Genomic DNA, 21,156 nt, shown 5'->3' on the forward strand with positions numbered 1-21,156 from the left:
ATGATAATATTCACCATTTTCGAAACGCATCAATTTTATGTTTCTGCAACCCCAATATTCACGGTAAAATTGAATGCGCATAAGCCTACCACCACTATTACTACTAAAATATTACTTTGAAATGATCGCTTTCTACTTACGAATGATGCATCTTCATGAACTTTACGTCCCATCAAAGAAGGTTCTCTGCATCTTGAGCTGTCATAGTTTTTGTTGAAAAAAAAAACAACAACAATCATCATAACCTCTTTTCGAGAATGGAAAATTGTTCAACTAGGCTTTAAAACAGTTTTATTGCAACTCTTATTGTGGTTTGCAAAACCTCTTCGAGAGAGGTCCACTTAGCCGGAAGATGCTCTTAAAGAGGTTATCAAGAGGTTTTGATGTATAAATCAGTTTTATTGCAAGTTTTATAAAATTGGTCATGAAGATCTCTTATAGAGCCGAACAAAACTTAAAATGTTACTTGGGTTGGTTCTCTGTACCAATATCGTGAACTCACTCAGATGTTCGTCGGAGCGCTGCTTCCTCTATTCAATGAACTTACGTCCATGAAGACAAATGTTGTTACTGATCGTAGATGTCTGAAAGAACATCCCATTTTGTGAAATTTTCTGAATCTATGTATGTAACCTAATGTAACTCATAAGTTTTATTTGAGTTCGCTTCTTCTAGAGGCTGATAATAATTTTGGCATAGGCGACTCAACCTTCCTTTTGCATCACGTTGGCGTAGTGTACGGTTTGGGTCACAAATGACCCTTATGCCAAAGAAGGGTTAAGCAAACGTTCTTTTTACTTGTTTCGGAAATCATTAACGTATCAAATATAAATTGCTGGTATCCTTGTCAGGTTGGTATTAATGCCTTTCCGTTATGCAAATGCTATCCCTTACCTTCCAACACCTCCTTGCTACGTTTCTACAGTCAGTTCGTATTCCCCGAGGGCACAAGCGATCCAGAGAAAGAAAAAAAAACTCTGCAAAAGAAGAGTTTTGCTCATTTTGCATTTACCCTGACCGCAGCAAAATTACATCCACAGCTTCACGTTTCACACAAATGCCTCCGGCTAACCGTTCACAAACCGGTAACTTTCCTGCACCGTCGTCGTCGTGGGTGAGCGTCGTCGAGCGGAGGCCACCCCATTCCCGTTCGTCCGGGCGGCGGAAGGCTATTTTTAGTAATCTTCCTACGCCTGGTGCTTTTTCATCCAGCGTCCTCCGCCCATCGCTTTTTCAACAGAGAGGATGAGGAACGCCGGAGAAACAACGGATGGTAGTAGCAGCTTTTCGCAATCCCTTTGCAGGTCAATGGAATCGGAAACGCTTATCGAAAGCGGGGGTAACTTTTCCGATAATTTATATTTTCTTTAGTTTTTTCCGCAAAGCTTCCTGCGGCAGCAGCAGCAGCAGCAGTAACGGTAGTAGCAGCAGCTGGTTCAAGGGGGATTGTTGAATTGTCCTAGTAACGTTTCGAATCCACAAATATGGAATAAGTTCTTGTAAAAAATACTTGAAGCTAATCGTTTTTAATCGTTTATAATTCGATCTTATGTTGACCATTTCCTTTTGTTCTTTTTTAACCCTCATTCAAACTAGCAAAGCGCGATACAGATGACGTTTGACGGAAAAACTCTTACTCCGTCAGGTTGTTGCCAGAGAAAAAAGTCCGTCAATTAATCAACTCAAAAAGATCTTCAAGCTTTTGCAGCCCTCAAATCTGCCAAACTTTGCCCAGCTGACACGCATGCTATCCACCACCTATTTACCTAGTAAACATGTTGATCGAACTAACATGTGTTCACGATGATGACGACGACAGGAAAGGTCAAATCCAACAAAGATCCTGTTCATCCGGTTCGGGCTTCGAGTGGCGCAGGGACTGACAACAGTATTGGGATGGGAACAAGTGGGTTTTTATTTGCGTGATATTGATAAGGCTGCCAGCACATGTTGGCAAACGGAGTACCACGTTATGTGTTATGTTGTGGGTGTGTTGGATGAATTTGAGTGGAAAATCCTCAAGGGCCGGAAAAAGTCAGGATTTCAGTTGGAGCGAGTAATATTTTTCGTCCGTATGTGGGATGAGATTGGATAAGATTATTTTGAGCTGAGCATATCAAAAAATTCTTCAGATGTTAAGCTTTCAGGAATTTTTTTAAGATTTTTTTTTACGATGATTAGAAAAATTACAATAAATCGTAGAACATTGGGACGATTTTGAAACTCCTTACATTTTGTATGGATGAAAAACTGGTGAAAAACTTTAAACCTCATTTACTCGAATAAGTTGGTTTTTGTCACTTACACCCCTTTGCTTCTAACCCCCTCATATTTTTTAACTCATTTCATTTGATATATGTGTTTAGTTACACTGAGCCAACAAGTTGTCACGTTGTAGAAGTCATGTGGAACGCACAGGGGAAGGAAGACTATAAGAGGTGAGCGTGGGACTGCTTGAGGGTACCAAAAACCACCAAGCTTGAGTATAAGTCATCAATTCTACACAAATCTCCTAAAGCTCTCCTAAAATCCCCTGAAACCCCAGGAAGAAGTGTTTGAAGTGAACCCCTTGAAATTCATAAATTTGCCCTTAACAATAAACCAAATTTAGAGGGTTAGAAACAAAGGGGTAAAAATGACAAAATCCTGCTTTCGAGTGAATGAGGTTCAAAATTTTCGCCGATTTTTCATCCCATTTTGTAAGGAGTTATAAAATCAACAAAATTTTTCCGATTTATTGTTTTTTTGGAAATAGTAATAATCTTAATAAATCTGAATAGCTTGATGTCGGGAAACTTTTTTATACACTCAACTTACATTTGATAATAATGTCACTTACACCCCTTTGCATCTAGGCCCCTCAATTCTATTCCTAGTTCAATCCTCAATTTTGCCGTCTGCCATCAGAAACGTTGGAACATTCTGGGAGCTTTTCCAGCATACTATATAATCGTTTGAAAATACCAGTGTCCAAAATATTTCTTAGTATTTCTGGAATTTCAATGAGAATTCTCCGCCAATTTTCAGGGTTTTATTGGAAAATTTCCCCAAAGATTCACAAGTAATTTTATTAAGAAATTTTGTTTCTTTATTTATTCACCAACACTTCCGCAAATTTATTTAGAAGTTCCTCCGGATTTTTTTTTCTATAATTTCAGCAGTTTCTTCGAAAGTTTTTTGAAGAATTACTTCGGAAATTTACTATGGACTTTCTACGAAGTTTTTTCACTGTGAATTCAAATTATTGATAGTTCTTCGTGTGTTCAGCAATTGCATTGAGAATCTTCCAGCAATTTTTCCAGTGTTTCTCCGGCACTGGAACGAATCCGGTAAGTTCTTCAAGAATTTTCCCGGAAATTCTATTTCGGCCATTTCCGGTAAGTAAATGCGTAATAATTTAAAAAAATTTCTTTGGCAAAGTTGTGGCCCCTATTTCACTTAACAATTCGTTCTTTGACATCAAAGTTCTATCTCTTATCGTTTTCTTGCAATTTCGATTTAAACGTCGCATTTCAGATAATAAATTTGCAATCGTCATGATAAGGGCCTGTCCATAAACTACGTAGACTCTAAGGGGGGAAGGGGGGTAGTCTGTCTAAAGTCTACGCTCCATACAAATTTCGAAAATTTTGTATGAACGAAAGTCTACGAGGGGGGAGGGGGGGTCTGAGATGGCCGAAATAAAGTCTACGTAGTTTATGGACAGCGCCAAGCACTTTTTTGCGCACTGTGCCTCACATTTAAATCAAAATTGCAAGAAAACAATAAGAGTTAGAAGTTTGGCGTCAAAGAACTAATTGTAGAGTAAAACAGGGGCCACAACTTTGCCGAAGAAAGAATTTTAATTTATTATGCATGTTTCAAAGATAATTGACATAAACAAACTAAAACACACTATTTTTAGCTATTTTGCTCTAAAAAACTTTGTTATTTAACTAAACCAATCGATTTAAAGATGCCATTTGATAGAAAATTCAATAATCTTTCTAATAAGGGTAAAAAAACTGCGATAAGTTTGACCATTTTGAAGTTATAGCCAGTTGAGGCAATAAGAGTCAAAAACATGGGGAGTTCAATAACTACGTAACGGTTGAGATTTGACCATATGCGTAGCACGATTTTTTTCATCATTTATGGTCCTCTATCACCCTTTAAAAAGTTTGCACTCATGAACCTAACACCCTGTATATCTAGCAACTTTTTTATGACTTTTTCGCAAAAATCCATAAAAATAATATCAGAAATTTCCCAGTCAATTTATTTAGGAATTCCACTGGCAATTCCTGCAGAAATTTTTTCGGCAATTTTCTCTGAAATAGTTTGAGGAAATTTCTCTGGCGATTATTTTTCAAATTCCTCCGCAACTTGTTTTAGATGCTTTTCCAAAAATTCTCCTAGAATTTTTTTTTTCGGTAATTTATTGAGGAATTTATTATGATTTTGCCAATTAGTTCATTAATTCCTCAGGCAAACCATTTTGAATTTTTTTGAGAAATGTCTAACAATTGACCGCCAGGTTCGAGATGTACCAGCTTCGGGCTGAATATATTCCTTATAATTATTGCTTCTAAAGGTTTTCAGGAATGCTGCATAAATTCATTTTGGGAATTGCTTTTTTTATTTATTTTTTAATGATTGCTTTTTTATTATTTATTAGGTAATTTCTTTAAGAACAGCACCGTCTATTCTTTTGGACGGTTTTGAAACTTTTCTGGCAATTCATTAGATAATTTTTAAGATTTTTCTTATGAATTCACTGACTATTTTTTCATAGTTTCCTCCAGTAATTGATTAAGAAATTTCTTGAGAATGTCTTCAGCAATTCCTTAGAAAAGTTCTTAAGTAATCCTTCGGAAATTTATTTCTAATTTCTCCCCACGTTCTTTGTTTTTTTTTTTGACTACAGTTGTTTATTCATTTCTCAGAAAACCACTTAAGATTTCTCTGGTATTTTCAGGGGTTTCTTGGGAAATTTTCTCAAAAATTATTAATTTTGTTTGAAATTTCTTCGGTGGTATATTCATAAAACTCTTTCGGAAATTTCTTCCCTTCAGGAATTCTTCAGAAATCGAGGAATTTCTTCAGAAATTAATTTTTATTTTTCAAAATTTCCTGTAGGAATTCGTCCAACATTTCTTCAGCCTACTCTACAGAAATGTATCTATCAACTGTTTTAGACTTTAATTCACAAATTCCATAAGAATTAATTTTAGAAAATTCCAAGTCAGTTTTTTTTAGAAATTTCACTGGCAGTTCCTGTTGAAATTTCTTCAAAAATTTTCTCTGAAATTATTTGAGGTAATTTCTCTGGCGATTATTCTTCAAATTCCTCCGTAATTTGTTTTGGAAACCTCTCCTGAAATTCTTCTAGAATTTTTTCCGGTATTATATTAATGAAATTCTTCGGACATTTTTAAGAAATACACTGGCAATCTTGAGAAATATCTTCAATAATTAGTTGCCAGTTTGAAGATGAACCATCCTCGGGCCAAAATCATCCCCTATAATTATTGCTTCAAAAAGATTGTCAGGAATCCAGCAGAAATTTACTTTGGAATATTTCCCATGTTTCCTTTTTTTTTTTTATTATTATCAATGTGAGATTCAATGATAGCTTATTCTTCAATTCCTCTGGGAATTCCCCAGGCAATTTTTTAAAGAACTCCTCCGATATTTTTTTTTAGAAATTTCTCAGAAAATTTCATCAAACATTTTCAAAGCAATTTGTTCTGATTTTTTCTCGACATTGGTTCTGAAAATTATGTCGGCAATTGTTTTAGACACTCTTCCGGCTTCACCAAAACTTAGTCATGCTATTTTTGATATTTTTCCAGGACTTTCTTCAAGAGTTCTTTTAAGAAATGCTTTCAAAAATTCCATAAGAAATTCTTCTGAAAATTTGTTTAGATACTTTTCTGACAAGTTTGTCAAAATCTCTTCGGACAGTTTCTTAGGAACTTCTCCAAAAGTTTATTTTTTAACTTCTCTTGCAATTTATTTCAAAATTCCTGCGCCAAATTTGGAAGGAATGCCTATTGAAATTTCCTTAGAAATTGATCTATTTTTTCAGGAATTTCTCAGGTATTTAATTTCTATCAGACTGATTATAAATTCTCCGGTTAATTTGTTCAACATTTCATCCGAGAATTCTTTTAGTGATTTCTCCATCACTACGGGAGTTTATTTAAAAATTCTTTGAATTTTCTTTCCAGCAAATTGATTAGAAGTTGCTCCTGAATTTTTAAAGGAATTTTCAAGCATTTTTTAGGCTTTCCTTCGAAAATTACAATTCTTCGGCAATTTGTTTAGGAATTCAACTGAATTTTCTCCGGAATTTTTCAATCAATTTCTTTAGGTACTTTTTTGACAATTTACTCAGAGAATCTTTGGAAACTTCTTTGAATTAATTCTAGGAAATTCCCTCAATTCTTTGTCAGTTCTTTAAGGTATTTAAGGACATCTTTGAAAATTTCTTGAACATTATTGTAGGCATTTCCTCAAAATTCCTTTAGTTATTCTTTTGGACATCCCTTCAGCAATTCTTTCGGAAGTGTTGGTGATTCATCGATTGTTTTCGGCGAAAACAAGTAATGGTCGTCAGATACTGAAAAGACGACTAGAAGATTAGTCCGCAGAAGATGGTCAAAGGCCAGTAAAATCGACCGAATCGTCCGGACAATCTGGCAAAACTGAAGTTTTAATATGTTCTCGCCGAAAACAATCGATGAATCACCTACACATCATTTCACGGCGATTGAATGATCCCTATCAATTCTTTCGGAATTAACTTCAAGCATTCGTCAGGGCATTGAGAAGAAATTCCTCAGATAGTTAGTTGCTTGATGATTTCCTCTGTTATTTTTTCTGGGAATTGTTCTAGGATGTTTGTTAAAAAATCTCCGTCAATGGGTTTTGGAATTCCTGGGACAGTCGTTCCTGAAACACGAGTTCGTCCGGTAATTTCTTCAGGAATATCTCCTGCAATTTATTCTTCTTTCTGGCTCGACGTTCGAACTGGAACTAGGCCTGCCTCTCTTCAACTTAGTGTTTGATGAGCACATTCTTTCTTTTTTGAGCACACGCTTTCGTTGCCTGACATTGCATGATTTTGTATATTGTGAGGCAAGTACAATGATACACTATGTAAATGAAGTTGAGAAAATTTCCCTGATCGGAACGGAAATCGATCCAAAGCCTTACTTATAAACTAATTGGAGACCGCGGTTATTTGTTCTGGCATTTTTTATAACGAACTTTCTTTTGAAATTTCTCCCTCAGATTTTTCTGGGGCTTTTTTTTTTCAATTTCCCGTCACATAATCATGTTTACCTCTTACATTTTTTCTAGAAATTTATCTTATTTCAAAATTTCTCCTGCAATTTATTTAAGAATTCAAGGGTCAATTTTCTTGAAAACATTGGAGTGAAATATTTTTGTTATGTGTTTGGGATTTTTTGCGACGATTTCACCGGCGATTTCTTAAGGGGTTGTTTCAATTTCTACTTACTTTTTTTTTAAATTTTAGGATGTTTTAAAAGCAAATTATCTAAAATTTTGCTTCAGTGAAACTGCTTATTAGGTTCTAGTATTTTCTATGATCACTCATACTACTTGGCTTTACTGGCGATATTGATCTCGCCGATCGTAGGGTAGTGGAAAAGCTTTTGCTCCTCATACACCCGTCTCGCAAACTTTAGCGGTTTATTAGAATATGAAATCTAAAACGGAATGGTCAGTCATGTATATTAGGTTTGTTTTGAGTACAATTGATTCAATGGCTTTGTTGACAGGAAAAACTTGTAATTAGTAAACTCGAAATATTGCTTATTGACAAATTGAGAGATGAAATTTGTGGAAAAAATCGCATTCTGGTGGGATTCGAACCCACGACTCCATATTCGCTAGACCGGCGCTTTGACCAACTAAGCCACATAACAAGTAACGATTCTGCGGAATAGAATGCCAAACTGATCCCGAAGCCACACCGTGAACACTCCTTTTTCACAAACCCATCTCTCTTTCGGCTTAGATGCCAATCCATAACACACTGAAACCGAATTGTTTTATGAAGCCGAGACTTACTCTCGCACTCCGCATGCCTAGCCACCAGGGAGTTTGTTTTACTGGTGTCGAATTAGTATGCGTCGAGTGCAAGAGTTAGTCTTGGCTTCATAAAAACAATTCGCTTTCACTTGTAGTTAGTGGGTACAAACGCGAGTGTGTTATGGATTGGCATCTAAGCCGAAAGAGAGATGGGTTTGTGAAAAAGGAGTGTTCACGGTGTGGCTTCGAAGTCAGTTTTGCTTTCTATTCCGCAGAATCAATACCTGTTCTGTGGCTAAGCTGAATAAAGCGCCGGACTAGCGAATACGGAGTCGTGGATTCGAATCCCACCAGAACGCGATTTTTTTTCTACAAATTTCATCTCTAAAAAAAATTCGCCGAGACCCGTGGCGCAATTGGTCACACGTTTGCTTCATAAGCAGATGGTCATGGGTTTGATCCCAGCCCCGGCACTTTCGTCAGTTGCTCTTTCCCCCTGAGAGCAGCTGACACGACCCTCTTCTGAGCCCATGGCTCAAATGGACCCGGATACTTGGACATCGGCGAACGGCAAACCATGATGGACCCCCAATCGGACTGATAACAGGAACAACCAACAGTCACACATCATCATCCTCGTGCTCATCATTCTATCATGATAGGGTAGAAAGTGAAAGCAGCGCAACGGCAATCAGTTCGATATAGTACAATTATAATAGAATACATCTGGCCGCTGTACAATATGTAAGTACAGCTTCCAATTAGAATCGCTCACGCAGTGCCCTAGTGGACAATAGAGCTGTAAATTAGGTTAACCCTCTAATACCCAACCCCGCCTTTAGACGGGGTATAGTTTGAGCATTTTTGTAATTTTTGTTTCGTGGAAAATCATTTTTTTTATATTTTTGGCTGAAATTTAGGACTGTTTTGTATTACTCAAAATGGTTTTTGGTGTATTTTGAAGCGTATTTACATTTTTTTTTTAAATCATTGAAAAATTGATGTTTTGGTCACCTTTCAGAAATCATTGTTTATTTTATATTGAATCGCTACAATTAACATGTTTAAAATTTTTCCCAAATCATTCTATCCTAGTTTAATAGTTTAAGGGAATCGAATACACTCTAAAATTATTTTCCTTAAAATAACACGGAAAATAAAATTTTCTATGAAAAAAAATAAAAATAAAAATATTTCAACAATGATCATAAAATCTCAAAAGGTTTTCATCTAAAAAAATCCGTATTCTAAACAGGCTCTCAGGAAAAATATAAAAGTGTGGGGATGTTTAAATATAAAAATTAGAGAAATCAAAAACTGAAATTCACGAAATCGAGAATTAAAAAGAATCATCTTCCAAAACATGTTTAAATCGATTTTAGATGACTGTTGAGAACCGCCCATCTTCCAACACTGCTGATGGTGGTGTAGATCCCGGTCGCTCCCCGATAGCTGTCAACGTGACACCGAAGAGAAGCGAATGTCAGAAGAAGCATAATAGAGACTGAAATCAACAAGCGAAGTCGGTTCAGCCATTGAATTGTTCGTCGTAGGACCGTACAATAGTGACCGTCGATTTTGCGCCGTTTGAATAGAGTAGACTACACTGAATTTGTCGCTCTTCAGTGCCTCTCGGACGGATTGTGCCAATTGTACGACGAACGAGTTGGTAAGCCGTCATGCCATGTCATAATCTCCGGTAGCATTTATCTTATAGCGATCTGTATGCCCTCCCCTAGGAATCGCTCGAAACACGAGGCTACCGTTCACCCATTGAAATTTGCCGACAAAGTCAGACCTAGCTTGGAAGGCCGAAGCTGCGGCACGAAAGTTAGTAGACAGTTAACATCTTAGCAACTATACCCATATCAGTAAGTTCTAAATCTATACAATGAATTCTTAACCTAAAGTTTATCCTTCTCGACAAATGTTCCCTTAACTATATACAATGTACATTTGTTAGGTAAGAGTTTCCCAAACTTGAGGACTTGTTGTGAGTCGAGGTTTCCCTGAATTTGCGGGAAAATACTGAATGTAAGTAATCTATATGTAAACACTAAACTTAAGCTAATGAATTTCAATAAATTACAGCTTAAAGCTGCTTCTGTGATAGAACTGCTAACAGGAAGTGTCTTCAACCGCCTTGAAACCCTCCGACCCGCAACAAACTTTAAGATTCATTTAGTGAATCACTGCGAAGTAAGCAGCAAGAAGTCCTGCGAAGTAAGCAGCATCATGAATTCCGCTCGGATCTGCGAAAAATGTCATACGAATGGCTGGGTGAGCCATATGGTCGGATGCGACATATGTGACATCTGGTTGCACCAGGAGTGCGCAGGCCTAACGAGCGAGACCCATGACCCTAATAAAAGTTGGCGCTGCGAGCGATGTATACATGACGAGGCGACGGAAATAGCCAGCAACCGTACCCGGCATACTACAAGGACGTCAAGCAGCATTCGGGCACAACGGGCAGAGTTGGCCTTGAAGCTTCTCGAGGAGGAGCAAGAGCTTATAAAGAGGAACCGCGAAAAGGAGGATGAATTCCGGAAAAAGGAGGAGGAAATACAGCGCAAGAGAGCCGAGCAAGATGCAGAGCTACTGAAACAGAAACATCAGCTGCTTCAGTCTTTGGAGGACGGAAGCGGGAGTGTTAGAAGCGGAATGAGTAGTAGCGCAAGCCGGAAGAAGGTCGAATCGTGGCTTGGGACCAATCGTGGCGCTGTTCAAATTCCTCTAGCTGAGCAGCCACAGGAATCTGGATCAACTCAACCCGCAAACCCAGCGGCAACGATGGCAGCATCTTCACCGTCGGAGCTGAAGTCTGGCCTCGATTCCTTCGAACCAACAGCAACGAAGGCCAACAACGTACCGAAATCGACGTCCACACCACAAAAAACCTTAAGTACCCCTTCAGTTTTTCCCCAAATATTAGCCCCTCCGTCAAAATTACCGTTGCAAGCGACCAACAGTTCGATGCTCTCAAAGTGGGCTGGGCACTACCCGGGGGTGAATGTTCATTCTTCGTCCGCACTTCCGACGATTTTTGAAACTCAGTCTAATGCGATTCCTGCAAATCAACCAAATCGTTTCGGTGCAACGTCATCGGTTCCTATTACACGCAACGTTTGCGACAGTCAGTCAAGAACGGTGCATTCCTCTGGTCCTCAAGGGACCCTTGGATGTGAAGCTATGTCCATGGGACAGGTAGTAACTGTCAATTCCTCCGGTTCGCGATTTGTGACAGCTCCATCGTTCGGGTGTGTGTCAAGTGTAGTGGCAGTGAACTCTCTACCTAAACCGAGTGGTCCTTCCTCTGGACAGTGGTATCAACCTAGGGGTGCACCATCTGAAGCCGCAGCACCTTTATCCATGCCAGGAGCGTACGGACAAGCGCGAACGGACTTCAACATTGGCGGTAATCTGAATCCACCGTTGGCAGGAACAAGCAGCAATATAGATCCACATCAAACAGACAGTTCACATTCTATCTTGCCTCCATGCGTACCGCAGGATATGTCGCTGCAATGCACGCCATCAGGCGGGCAATTAGCAGCACGACAGGTGATGCCGCGGGACCTACCATCATTCTCCGGAGACCCACAAGACTGGCCGTTGTTTTCTAGTTCGTTTTATAACTCGACGGCAGCCTGCGGATACACGTACGTGGAAAACCTTGCCCGCTTACAGCGCTGCTTGAAGGGACATGCGCTGGAGTCTGTGAAGAGCCGCTTGTTAATGCCGCAGTCAGTTCCGCACGTGATGGAAACTCTACGGATGCTGTACGGGCGACCGGACATCCTGATCCATTCTCTGCTGCAGAAGTTACGAAGTGTTGCCTCACCAAGAAACGAGAATTTGCAGTCAATCATTAATTACGGAATGGCAGTGCGCAATCTGGTCGACCACATGTTCATTGCGGATCTAGGCGATCACCTACGCAATCCTATGTTGCTGCATGAACTGGTAGAAAAGCTTCCACCACAAATGCGGATGCAATGGTCCTGGTACAAGCGCTCAATTGCTGAGGTCAACCTAGCGACATTCGGTGAATTCATGTCAGAGTTAGTGAAGACAGCGACAGATGTTACGATTCCGCTGGATTCTTCGATCCAGACTAAGTCATCCAACGCAGGACGAGACAAACAAAAACTGTATGCCCACGCAGTAGCTGATTGTTGCCAATCAGCAGAAGTTATACTGGATAGGCAGAATCATTGGAGAGACTCGGAAACTACAAAGCGACTGTGCGCTTATTGTTCAGATGACAATCATGAAGTAGCGCGATGCCCCCAGTTCAAAGCCTTAGATCTCGACGGAAGGTGGAAGGCGATTCGATCGAAAGGGCTTTGCAGAACCTGTTTGATTCCACATCGGAAATGGCCATGCCGTTCTGTCAAGGAGTGTGGAGTGGATGGCTGCCGATTCCATCATCATACTCTGCTACACTCGCGTCTGGAGTCAACGGGTGATGTGAGGTCAAGCGAAAATGTCACACGACAAAATTACCATTCAGGGAACAAATTTTCTCTGTTTCGCTATCTGCCCGTAACGCTGGAAGGAAACGGCAAGAAAGTGAATACGTTCGCCTTTCTGGATGATGGAAGTGAGTCTACATTACTGGAATCCAGTCTTGCTGCTGAGTTGGACGTCAGCGGCCCCGAGGAACCTTTCTGGCTGGGCTGGACTGGAAATATATCCCGAGAAGAGAAAGGTTATCAGAGAGTCTCAGTGGCCATTTCGGGAGCAGGATTGAAAAGCCAATTCCGGCTGAACAACGTACGCACGGTGCAGTCATTAAAGCTACAAGGTCAATCACTTCCCTACATAGAACTTCAGAAAATGTACCCACACCTGAGAGGACTCCCGTTGCAAAGCTACACAGACGCGGTACCGAGGATTATCATCGGCATCGAGCATGCACAAATGCTCACGACTTTGAAAGTGCGAGAAGGCGGTGCAAACGATCCAATTGCAGCGAAGACGCGGCTAGGCTGGTGCGTGTATGGCAAACAAGTCGACGGTGGATGTGCAGTCTCCAGGCTACATGTCCATTCCGATGAAATCGGGAACCAAGAGTTACACGAACAGATGAAGCAGTATTTCAACATAGAACAAGCAGCGGTGGCTACTCCACTGGAGTCAGAGGAGGACAGAAGAGCTCGTAGAATACTGGAGGACACAACTAGAAGGGTCGTTGGCGGTTTCGAGACCGGACTCCTGTGGAAGTATGACCATCCATTGTTTCCAAATAGCTTTCCACTTGCAGTGCGCAGGATGCAGTCTTTGGAAAAAAGGCTTGCTAAGGAACCAACTCTTCGGGATCGCGTGCAAGATATTATAGCAGAGTACGAATCGAAAGGATATGCGCACCGAATCACACAAGCAGAAGTCGAGGCAGTCAATCCGGATCGCGTGTGGTATCTACCCCTAGGTATTGTGAGAAACCCTAAGAAGCCGGAGAAAATTCGCCTGATTTGGGATGCCGCGGCACGAGTAAATAGTGTTTCATTCAACGACATGCTTCTGAAGGGGCCGGATATGCTGACGTCACTGTTCGCCGTTCTGCTTAGGTTTAGGCAGAGGCCGATTGCTGTGTGTGGAGACATCCGGGAGATGTTCCACCAAGTTCGGATTATCCCACAAGACAAACAATCACAACGGTTCCTTTATAGAGACCATCATGAGCAGACACCTCAGGTCTTTGTTATGGACGTAGCGACATTCGGCGCGACATGTTTACCATGCTCCGCACAATATGTAAAGAATACGAACGCAAAGGAATTTGCATCAAAATTCCCGAGAGCTTCTGAAGCTATTGTTAAAGCCCATTACGTCGATGACTACCTTGACAGCGTCGACTCTATTGACGAAGCAGTTCAATTGGTGGAAGATGTCAAGCTCGTGCACGCTCAAGGAGGATTCGAAATCCGTAACTTCTCATCGAATTCAGCTGAAGTGTTACAACGTTTGGGCGAGACCAAGCCGGTAGAAAAGAAATCTATGATTCTGGATAAGGTCGTAGATACGGAGCGTGTCCTAGGGATGATGTGGCAGCCCCGAGTGGATGTGTTCACATTCGACAACACCTTGAGGGATGATCTTATAAAGATTTTGGGGGAAGAAGATACGCCCACAAAACGGCAAGTGTTAAGGCTTGTTATGTCGCTGTTTGACCCATGCGGTTTCATCGCACATTTCATAATCCATGGCAAGATTCTAATCCAACATATCTGGAGATCTGGTACGGACTGGGATGAGAAAATTGTGGACAGTCTACGCGAGCTATGGAACAACTGGACTCGACTTCTCAAGCAGTTGACCGAAGTAGAGATATCTCGATGTTTCTTTGGAGCTTCAAGCAGTAAACTACATAATGGAATACAGCTTCACATCTTTGTTGATGCAAGCGAGTTAGCATACGCTTGTGTCGCGTATCTACGGATTGTACAAGATGGGCAAGTTCGATGCGTGTTCGTTGCGGCAAAGACCAAAGTTGCACCACTCAAACCGATTTCCATCCCGCGTCTAGAACTTCAAGCTGGCTTGATAGGTTGTCGATTGATGGAAACTGTATGTGAAGCCTTGGATCTCCCTTTGGAAAAGCGGTATGTGTGGACAGATTCCAAAACCTGCCTCGCTTGGGTTCGTTCCGATAGTAGGCGTTATCACCCATACATTGGATTCAGGGTCGGTGAGATTTTGAGCATCTCTGTCGTGGAAGAGTGGCACTACGTTCCGTCGAAACATAATGTGGCTGACGATGCAACGAAGTGGGGAGTTGGACCCAGTTTCAGTCCAAGCAGTCGTTGGTACACTGGACCAGATTTTCTGTATTCGTCGGAGAAAGAATGGCCGAAGCAACAGTTGAAGGAATTGGAAACTGAAGAGGATCTACGTGTCATGTTCCACCAGCACCACCACCAACATGCTAAATCACAACCTTTGGTAGACGTGGATAGATTCTCGAATTGGATCCGTTTACTACGAGCGACAGCTTACTTCGTGCGGGCTGTCAACATGTTTCGAAAGAGTCACCAGGAAGGAGTATTACTGAGTAGTCAAGATCTGCAGCAAGCGGAGAATTTGTTGTGGCGTCAAGTGCAGTTTGAAGCGTTCCCCGATGAATACTATGTACTAGAGTTCAACAAAGCAAACCCGGAAAAGGAGCAAAAGCAAATCGAAAGACGTAGCCCTTTGTATGAACAATCACCTTACATGGATGATGCAGGTGTTATAAGGATGAATAGCAGGATAAGAGCTGCACCTACCGCAGCATTTGGAATCAAATATCCTATCATACTGCCAAAGGACCACAAGATAACAAATCTTCTCGTCGACAGCTACCATCGTCGGTTCAAACACCAGAATAATGAGACGGTACTGAACGAGATTCGTCAGCAGTTCCGAATACCAAAGCTACGCTCCCTGATACAGCGTATTGCAAAAAACTGTCAATACTGCAAAGTTCGAAAGGCAAAACCGAAACCACCAATGATGGCACCTTTACCGAAGGTCCGATTGACACCCCACATTCGGGCGTTCAGCTACACTGGTGTCGATTACTTTGGCCCACTACAAGTGAAACAAGGTCGCAGCGTAGCAAAGCGCTGGGTGGCACTGTTTACGTGCCTTACAACACGAGCAGTACATCTAGAAATAGTACACAGTTTATCCACACAGTCCTGTGTAATGGCGATCCGTAGATTTGGAGCACGTAGAGGATTCCCAACTGATTTCTACTCAGACAACGGAACCTGTTTTCGAGGAGCTAGCAATTTGTTAACGGAGCAGATAGAAGCCATTCACGAAGATTGCGCAGTTACTTTCACCAATACGAGGACCCGATGGCATTTCAATCCTCCATCTGCCCCCCATATGGGAGGTTCATGGGAACGGATGGTGCGTTCGGTAAAGGCAGCAATGGGAGTAATCTCAGAACATCCTCACCATCCAAGCGACGAGGTTCTCGAGACTGTGATGCTAGAAGCGGAAGCAATCGTCAACTCCAGACCTTTGACCTATGTACCACTGGACGATGCTGAACAGGAGGCGTTAACGCCAAATCATTTTTTACTCTACTGCTCAAGTGGGATAGTACAACCGAGGACGCCACTGGTAGATAAAGGCACTGTGTTACGGGACAGTTGGAAGCTGGCAGGATTCCTTGCGGATGAATTTTGGAAACGGTGGGTCCGTGAATATCTACCTACGTTGACGAAACGGACGAAGTGGTTCGAGCCGGTAAAACCTTTGGAGCCAGGCGATTTGGTAATTGTAGTGGACGAAAATAAGCGAAACGGGTGGATACGAGGACGTGTCGTCGAGGTGGGACGAGGTAAGGACGGTCAAGTCCGAAGCGCAGTAGTGAGGACCGCGGAAGGGATCATGAAACGACCTGTAGTGAAGTTAGCGTTACTGGATGTTCGCGGGAACCAACAGGATGGAGCGCCGGAACTACACGGGAGGGGGGATGTTGAGAACCGCCCATCTTCCAACACTGCTGATGGTGGTGTAGATCCCGGTCGCTCCCCGATAGCTGTCAACGTGACACCGAAGAGAAGCGAATGTCAGAAGAAGCATAATAGAGACTGAAATCAACAAGCGAAGTCGGTTCAGCCATTGAATTGTTCGTCGTAGGACCGTACAATAGTGACCGTCGATTTTGTGCCGTTTGAATAGAGTAGACTACACTGAATTTGTCGCTCTTCAGTGCCTCTCGGTCGGATTGTGCCAATTGTACGACGAACGAGTCGGTAAGCCGTCATGCCATGTCATAATCTCCGGTAGCATTTATCTTATAGCGATCTGTATGCCCTCCCCTAGGAATCGCTCGAAACACGAGGCTACCGTTCACACATTGAAATTTGCCGACAAAGTCGGACCTAGCTTGGAAGGCCGAAGCTGCGGCACGAAAGTTAGTAGACAGTTAACATCTTAGCAACTATACCCATATCAGTAAGTTCTAAATCTATACAATGAATTCTTAACCTAAAGTTTATCCTTCTCGACAAATGTTCCCTTAACTATATACAATGTACATTTGTTAGGTAAGAGTTTCCCAAACTTGAGGACTTGTTGTGAGTCGAGGTTTCCCTGAATTTGCGGGAAAATACTGAATGTAAGTAATCTATATGTAAACACTAAACTTAAGCTAATGAATTTCAATAAATTACAGCTTAAAGCTGCTTCTGTGTTAGAACTGCTAACAGGAAGTGTTTTCAACCGCCTTGAAACCCTCCGACCCGCAACAATGACGAAAAATGATATTTAGATCAAAATCAAAAATTTGGGTATTAGAGGGTTAAGTGATTGAAGAATAAAAAAAAAAATCGTCTCTCAATTTGTCAATTAGCTACATTTCGTGCCTTCTAATTTCAAGTTTTTCCAGTATGTTTCAGACATACCAGCAAATCTGGTTTAATGCCAGTAAAAGGCAATATGTGTCATTGTACCTTTGTTGACAGTTTGAGTGAAAACATTGTTTGTAAAGAGAACAACAAGTTATTCCAGTATTGACAACTCATGGAATGGAAATCTGTGAAATCTTTACTTATCTGATATTAACAACACTGCTGCATTGCTAGCTTTGAAACTTACCTGAAAAGATAGAAAAATATTAAACATTTCATTAGATATTAGTGGCTACGATTTCTTTGTTATTAAAAAAAAATAATTAAATAAGATTGAAATTATTGCTTATTGGCTGCTGCTTAAGGTTCCATTAGACATGACAAATATTTGGCCAAACAAGCCCAACAAATGACCAACACAACGTAAATCATGGCAACCTCGGATGAATGTCGGACTACAATGGCAAATATTTGTCATTATGACAAACAGTCTAATGGCCCCTATAGCTTGTTGCTCCAAGAACGCAAACAGTGGAACACAGAAAAAAATACTCTTCTTACTACTTGACCTATATAGTTCAACCGACGTGTTTGTCTATTCACCACCACTTGATATTAAACTGGGCGTCATTATTGCCCTCGCTTTATATCCATCTACCATAAAACACTCATTTTTATTGCTTGGGCTAAACCTCCTCGTTAGCCATGTATAGGATGGCCTGTGGTAACCATCAACCTTCACCAAGAGCAACAAATTACCGCTCCAGATAATATCTAATCAGTTTTGGTCATATGAAGACCCGCCTCGATTCCATTGTTTAAAACTAACTGTAGCTCTAAATTGCTCCAAAGACCATGTCGTCGTCGAGACACCCGATACCCCGGCTACAGCATCCCCATTATCGTGGGCTATAGGGAATGGGGCAGTAGGTATGGGTGCCAAGTCCAAAGCATACAACAAGCTTGCTACCGCGTTGGTTAATCCTTCCTGGCTTTCATCCGCTCTATCTACGACGGCATAACATCGGCGAACATCGATGACTAAAAGGATATTCATCCAACTTCACTTCCCTTCTCCGTATCGTATCGTCGCGAACCGGGGAGTTTTGAATTATGGAAATACTACAATTTTAATGACTCTGTAAAAAGCATACAACCATCGCCATCGTCGCTGTGCACCATCATCATCTATGATCGGGGTGACTGAAACCTTTGCGTAGTCGGTCGGCACATCACCATCGATGTTCGTTGCTCGTTCTACGATTTTTTCTCGAAGCTTACGAGTGGCTATGCCAGTCCATGGGTTCATGTGTGTCAGGGGCGGAGCTACACTGCGGCTAGTCTGTTATTGGGACGGTGCTTTACGACCTCTCCGGAACATTAAGAGAATGCATCGCATTTTTGTTGCCATGGTCCATGGGCGAGGCACAGTGCTGTCATGGTAAAATTAGAGCTGGTTACTCAATGTTTCCAAATTTTAGCGCCCCCTATGCTGATGAGCGCCATGAAAATGACTTTACTATTGCGCATAAGATTTTTTCCGGGAAAACTTCTCCATCGATTATTATTTCACGATTTTTTTTCTGTAATTATCAGGAAAGGGATATGCTTGCTTAAATTCCTTCTATGAGTTTGCAAGAGTTCTCATTTAAAAATCTAGAAAATTTTCCTGGATTACCTCCATGGACATCGCCAGAATACCTTTGAAGATCTTTTGAGGATTTATCAAACATTTTATGGAATGTTTACAGAAAGAATATTCTCGCAGGAATTCTTACAATGATTTTGGCAAGAATTCCTCCAAAGATCCTCTTCATGAGTTTCTGTAGAAATTTATCAAAAGATTAATCTTAAAACTGATCAACGGATTTTCTCAAAAATTTCTTCCGAAATTCTTCTTGGGATTTCTTAAGGGATTCTATAAAAAGTTCCAGTTCTTTGAGGTATTATTTCAAAGTTTTCTTCCCTAACTAACTTTTTTATTTCTTCAGTGGTTCTCTAAGGAATTCCTCCAAGTTTTTCTTATGGTGTTATGCGGGATTTCCTTCAAAAATATCTCCAGGTAAGTGTTCAGAGATTTTTGTGCACAGAACTCTTCAGAAATTGTGTCAATTTTTTTCCGAGATGTCTCTAGGAGTTATCACAACGATTCCATCGGAAAATCCTTCAGGTATCCCTCAGATATAAATTGAGGTATTTCTTCAAGATTTCCTCCAGATCCTTTGTCTGGGATTTCTGCACACATTTTTTAAAAGATTCCTAGTTATCCTTCCAGATCTTTCTCAAGCATTTATCCCTTGAAATCACTTGCAGATGTCCTCCATTAGTCTCTCATGTTTTTTTTTGTTTCTGACAATTAAGAAGGTAATTTAAGGTATTTCTTCAGATGATCTCCTAGGTATCATGGCATTAATTCATCCAGGAATTGTTCAAGTGTTAACTTCGGAAATTGCTGCAGGAATTTTTGTCCAGTTTTTGTTCAAAAAAATTCAAGAACTTCTTCTAAGAGTTTCCAAAGATCTCTCCCAGAGTTTTTAAAGGGATTTCTTTAGGCAATCCTTAAAGGATTTCTTACAAATCCCTTCAAGGATCTCTGAGATATTCATTCAGGTATTTCTAAGAAATTCCTTCTGGGATTTCTTGAATAATTTTTCAGTATTGTTTGAGCAAATTCTGGAAAAACTTCGGAAAAATCCCTGAAGAAATATTTGAACAAATTCTGCAGGGATCTCTAAAGACATTGAAGGAGATATTACTGACGGAACCGTAGGAGCAACTTTTTTCATATCCTTGTGGAATTCCAGTAGAAATCACTGAACAATTTTTCAAAAAAAATCTTGGGTAAACCTTGGGAAGAAGTTCCGAAGCAATCCCTGTAGGATTTGTAAAGAAATTTTTGGACGAATTTATAAAAACTCCATAGGTGAATTTTTCAAGAAATTCCTTTCTGAAATTTCTAAAGCAACCCCTAATATTCTGAAGAAGTCTCTAAAGATCAAAAAATCTTTTCAAAAGAAATTCAGAAGGAATCCCTGCAGGAATTTTTGAAGAAATCTTTAGTATAAATCCCTGTAGCAATTTTAGAATGTTCTTTAGAATGAATCTTTGCAGTAATATCTGAAGAAATCCCTGGAACATTCTTGAAGAAACCCCAGGAGGATTTTTTAAGTACTTCTTGAAGAAAATTCCCGGAGAAATCCCATAAATAAATTCTAAACAGGTTTTCTGAAAGTATTCTTGGAGAATTCTGTGGATGAGTTAAAAAAAAATCCTGAAAACCTAGAGAAACGCATAGTTAAACGTCTGCAAAGAACCCTATAAAAAAATCTTGAGATATTTCTAAAGAAATTTTTGTAGACATTTCTAGAATGAATTTTTGAATAAATATCTTAAAGAGTCCATGTAGAAATTGTTGGAGTTATCCTTAGGGGAAATTCCGGATAAATTTCTGAGGTAATACAAGGAGGAATATCTGAAGGAAATCCTGAAGAAATCTCTGTGTGGACTCCTACTTGAATCTTTTGAGGAATTTTAATTGAATCCCTAGAGCATTTTCTGAACAAACCTTTGGTGGACTTCCTGGAGAAATACCTGAACAAATTTCTGAAGGAATATATGGAACATTTTCTGAAGAAACCACTTAAAGAATTTATTAAAGAATCTATGAAAGAATTTCCATATTTATATGGAACTCATCTGTTGAAGACTTTCGGAAAAGAATTCCCGGAGGATTAAAGGCATCCATTTTCAATTCATTAAA

General features: G+C 40.4%; 2 protein-coding genes across 2 annotated transcripts in view; one reads left to right on the top strand and one right to left on the bottom strand.

The window, feature by feature from the left end:
• LOC109622845 (gamma-aminobutyric acid receptor subunit beta) overlaps nt 1-21,156 on the bottom strand; it is a gene marked incomplete in the record, with an annotated part of 313,910 nt that overhangs the window by 214,747 nt on the left and 78,007 nt on the right.
• Nucleotides 9,426-16,638, top strand: LOC134288933 (uncharacterized). Its single transcript, XM_062854865.1, has 2 exons — nt 9,426-9,712; nt 9,783-16,638. The coding sequence occupies exon 2, from the start codon at nt 10,114-10,116 to the stop codon at nt 16,636-16,638; it is 6,525 nt and encodes a 2,174-aa protein (XP_062710849.1). The 5' UTR covers nt 9,426-9,712; nt 9,783-10,113.

Source organism: Aedes albopictus, chromosome 2 (genome assembly GCF_035046485.1).
Source record: "Aedes albopictus strain Foshan chromosome 2, AalbF5, whole genome shotgun sequence".
Classification (NCBI taxonomy): Eukaryota; Metazoa; Arthropoda; class Insecta; order Diptera; family Culicidae; genus Aedes; species Aedes albopictus.

Excerpts from the sequence above, each read along its gene's own strand:
- LOC134288933 (XM_062854865.1), top strand. The coding sequence starts at position 10,114 with ATGAATTTCAATAAATTACAGCTTAAAGCTGCTTCTGTGATAGAACTG.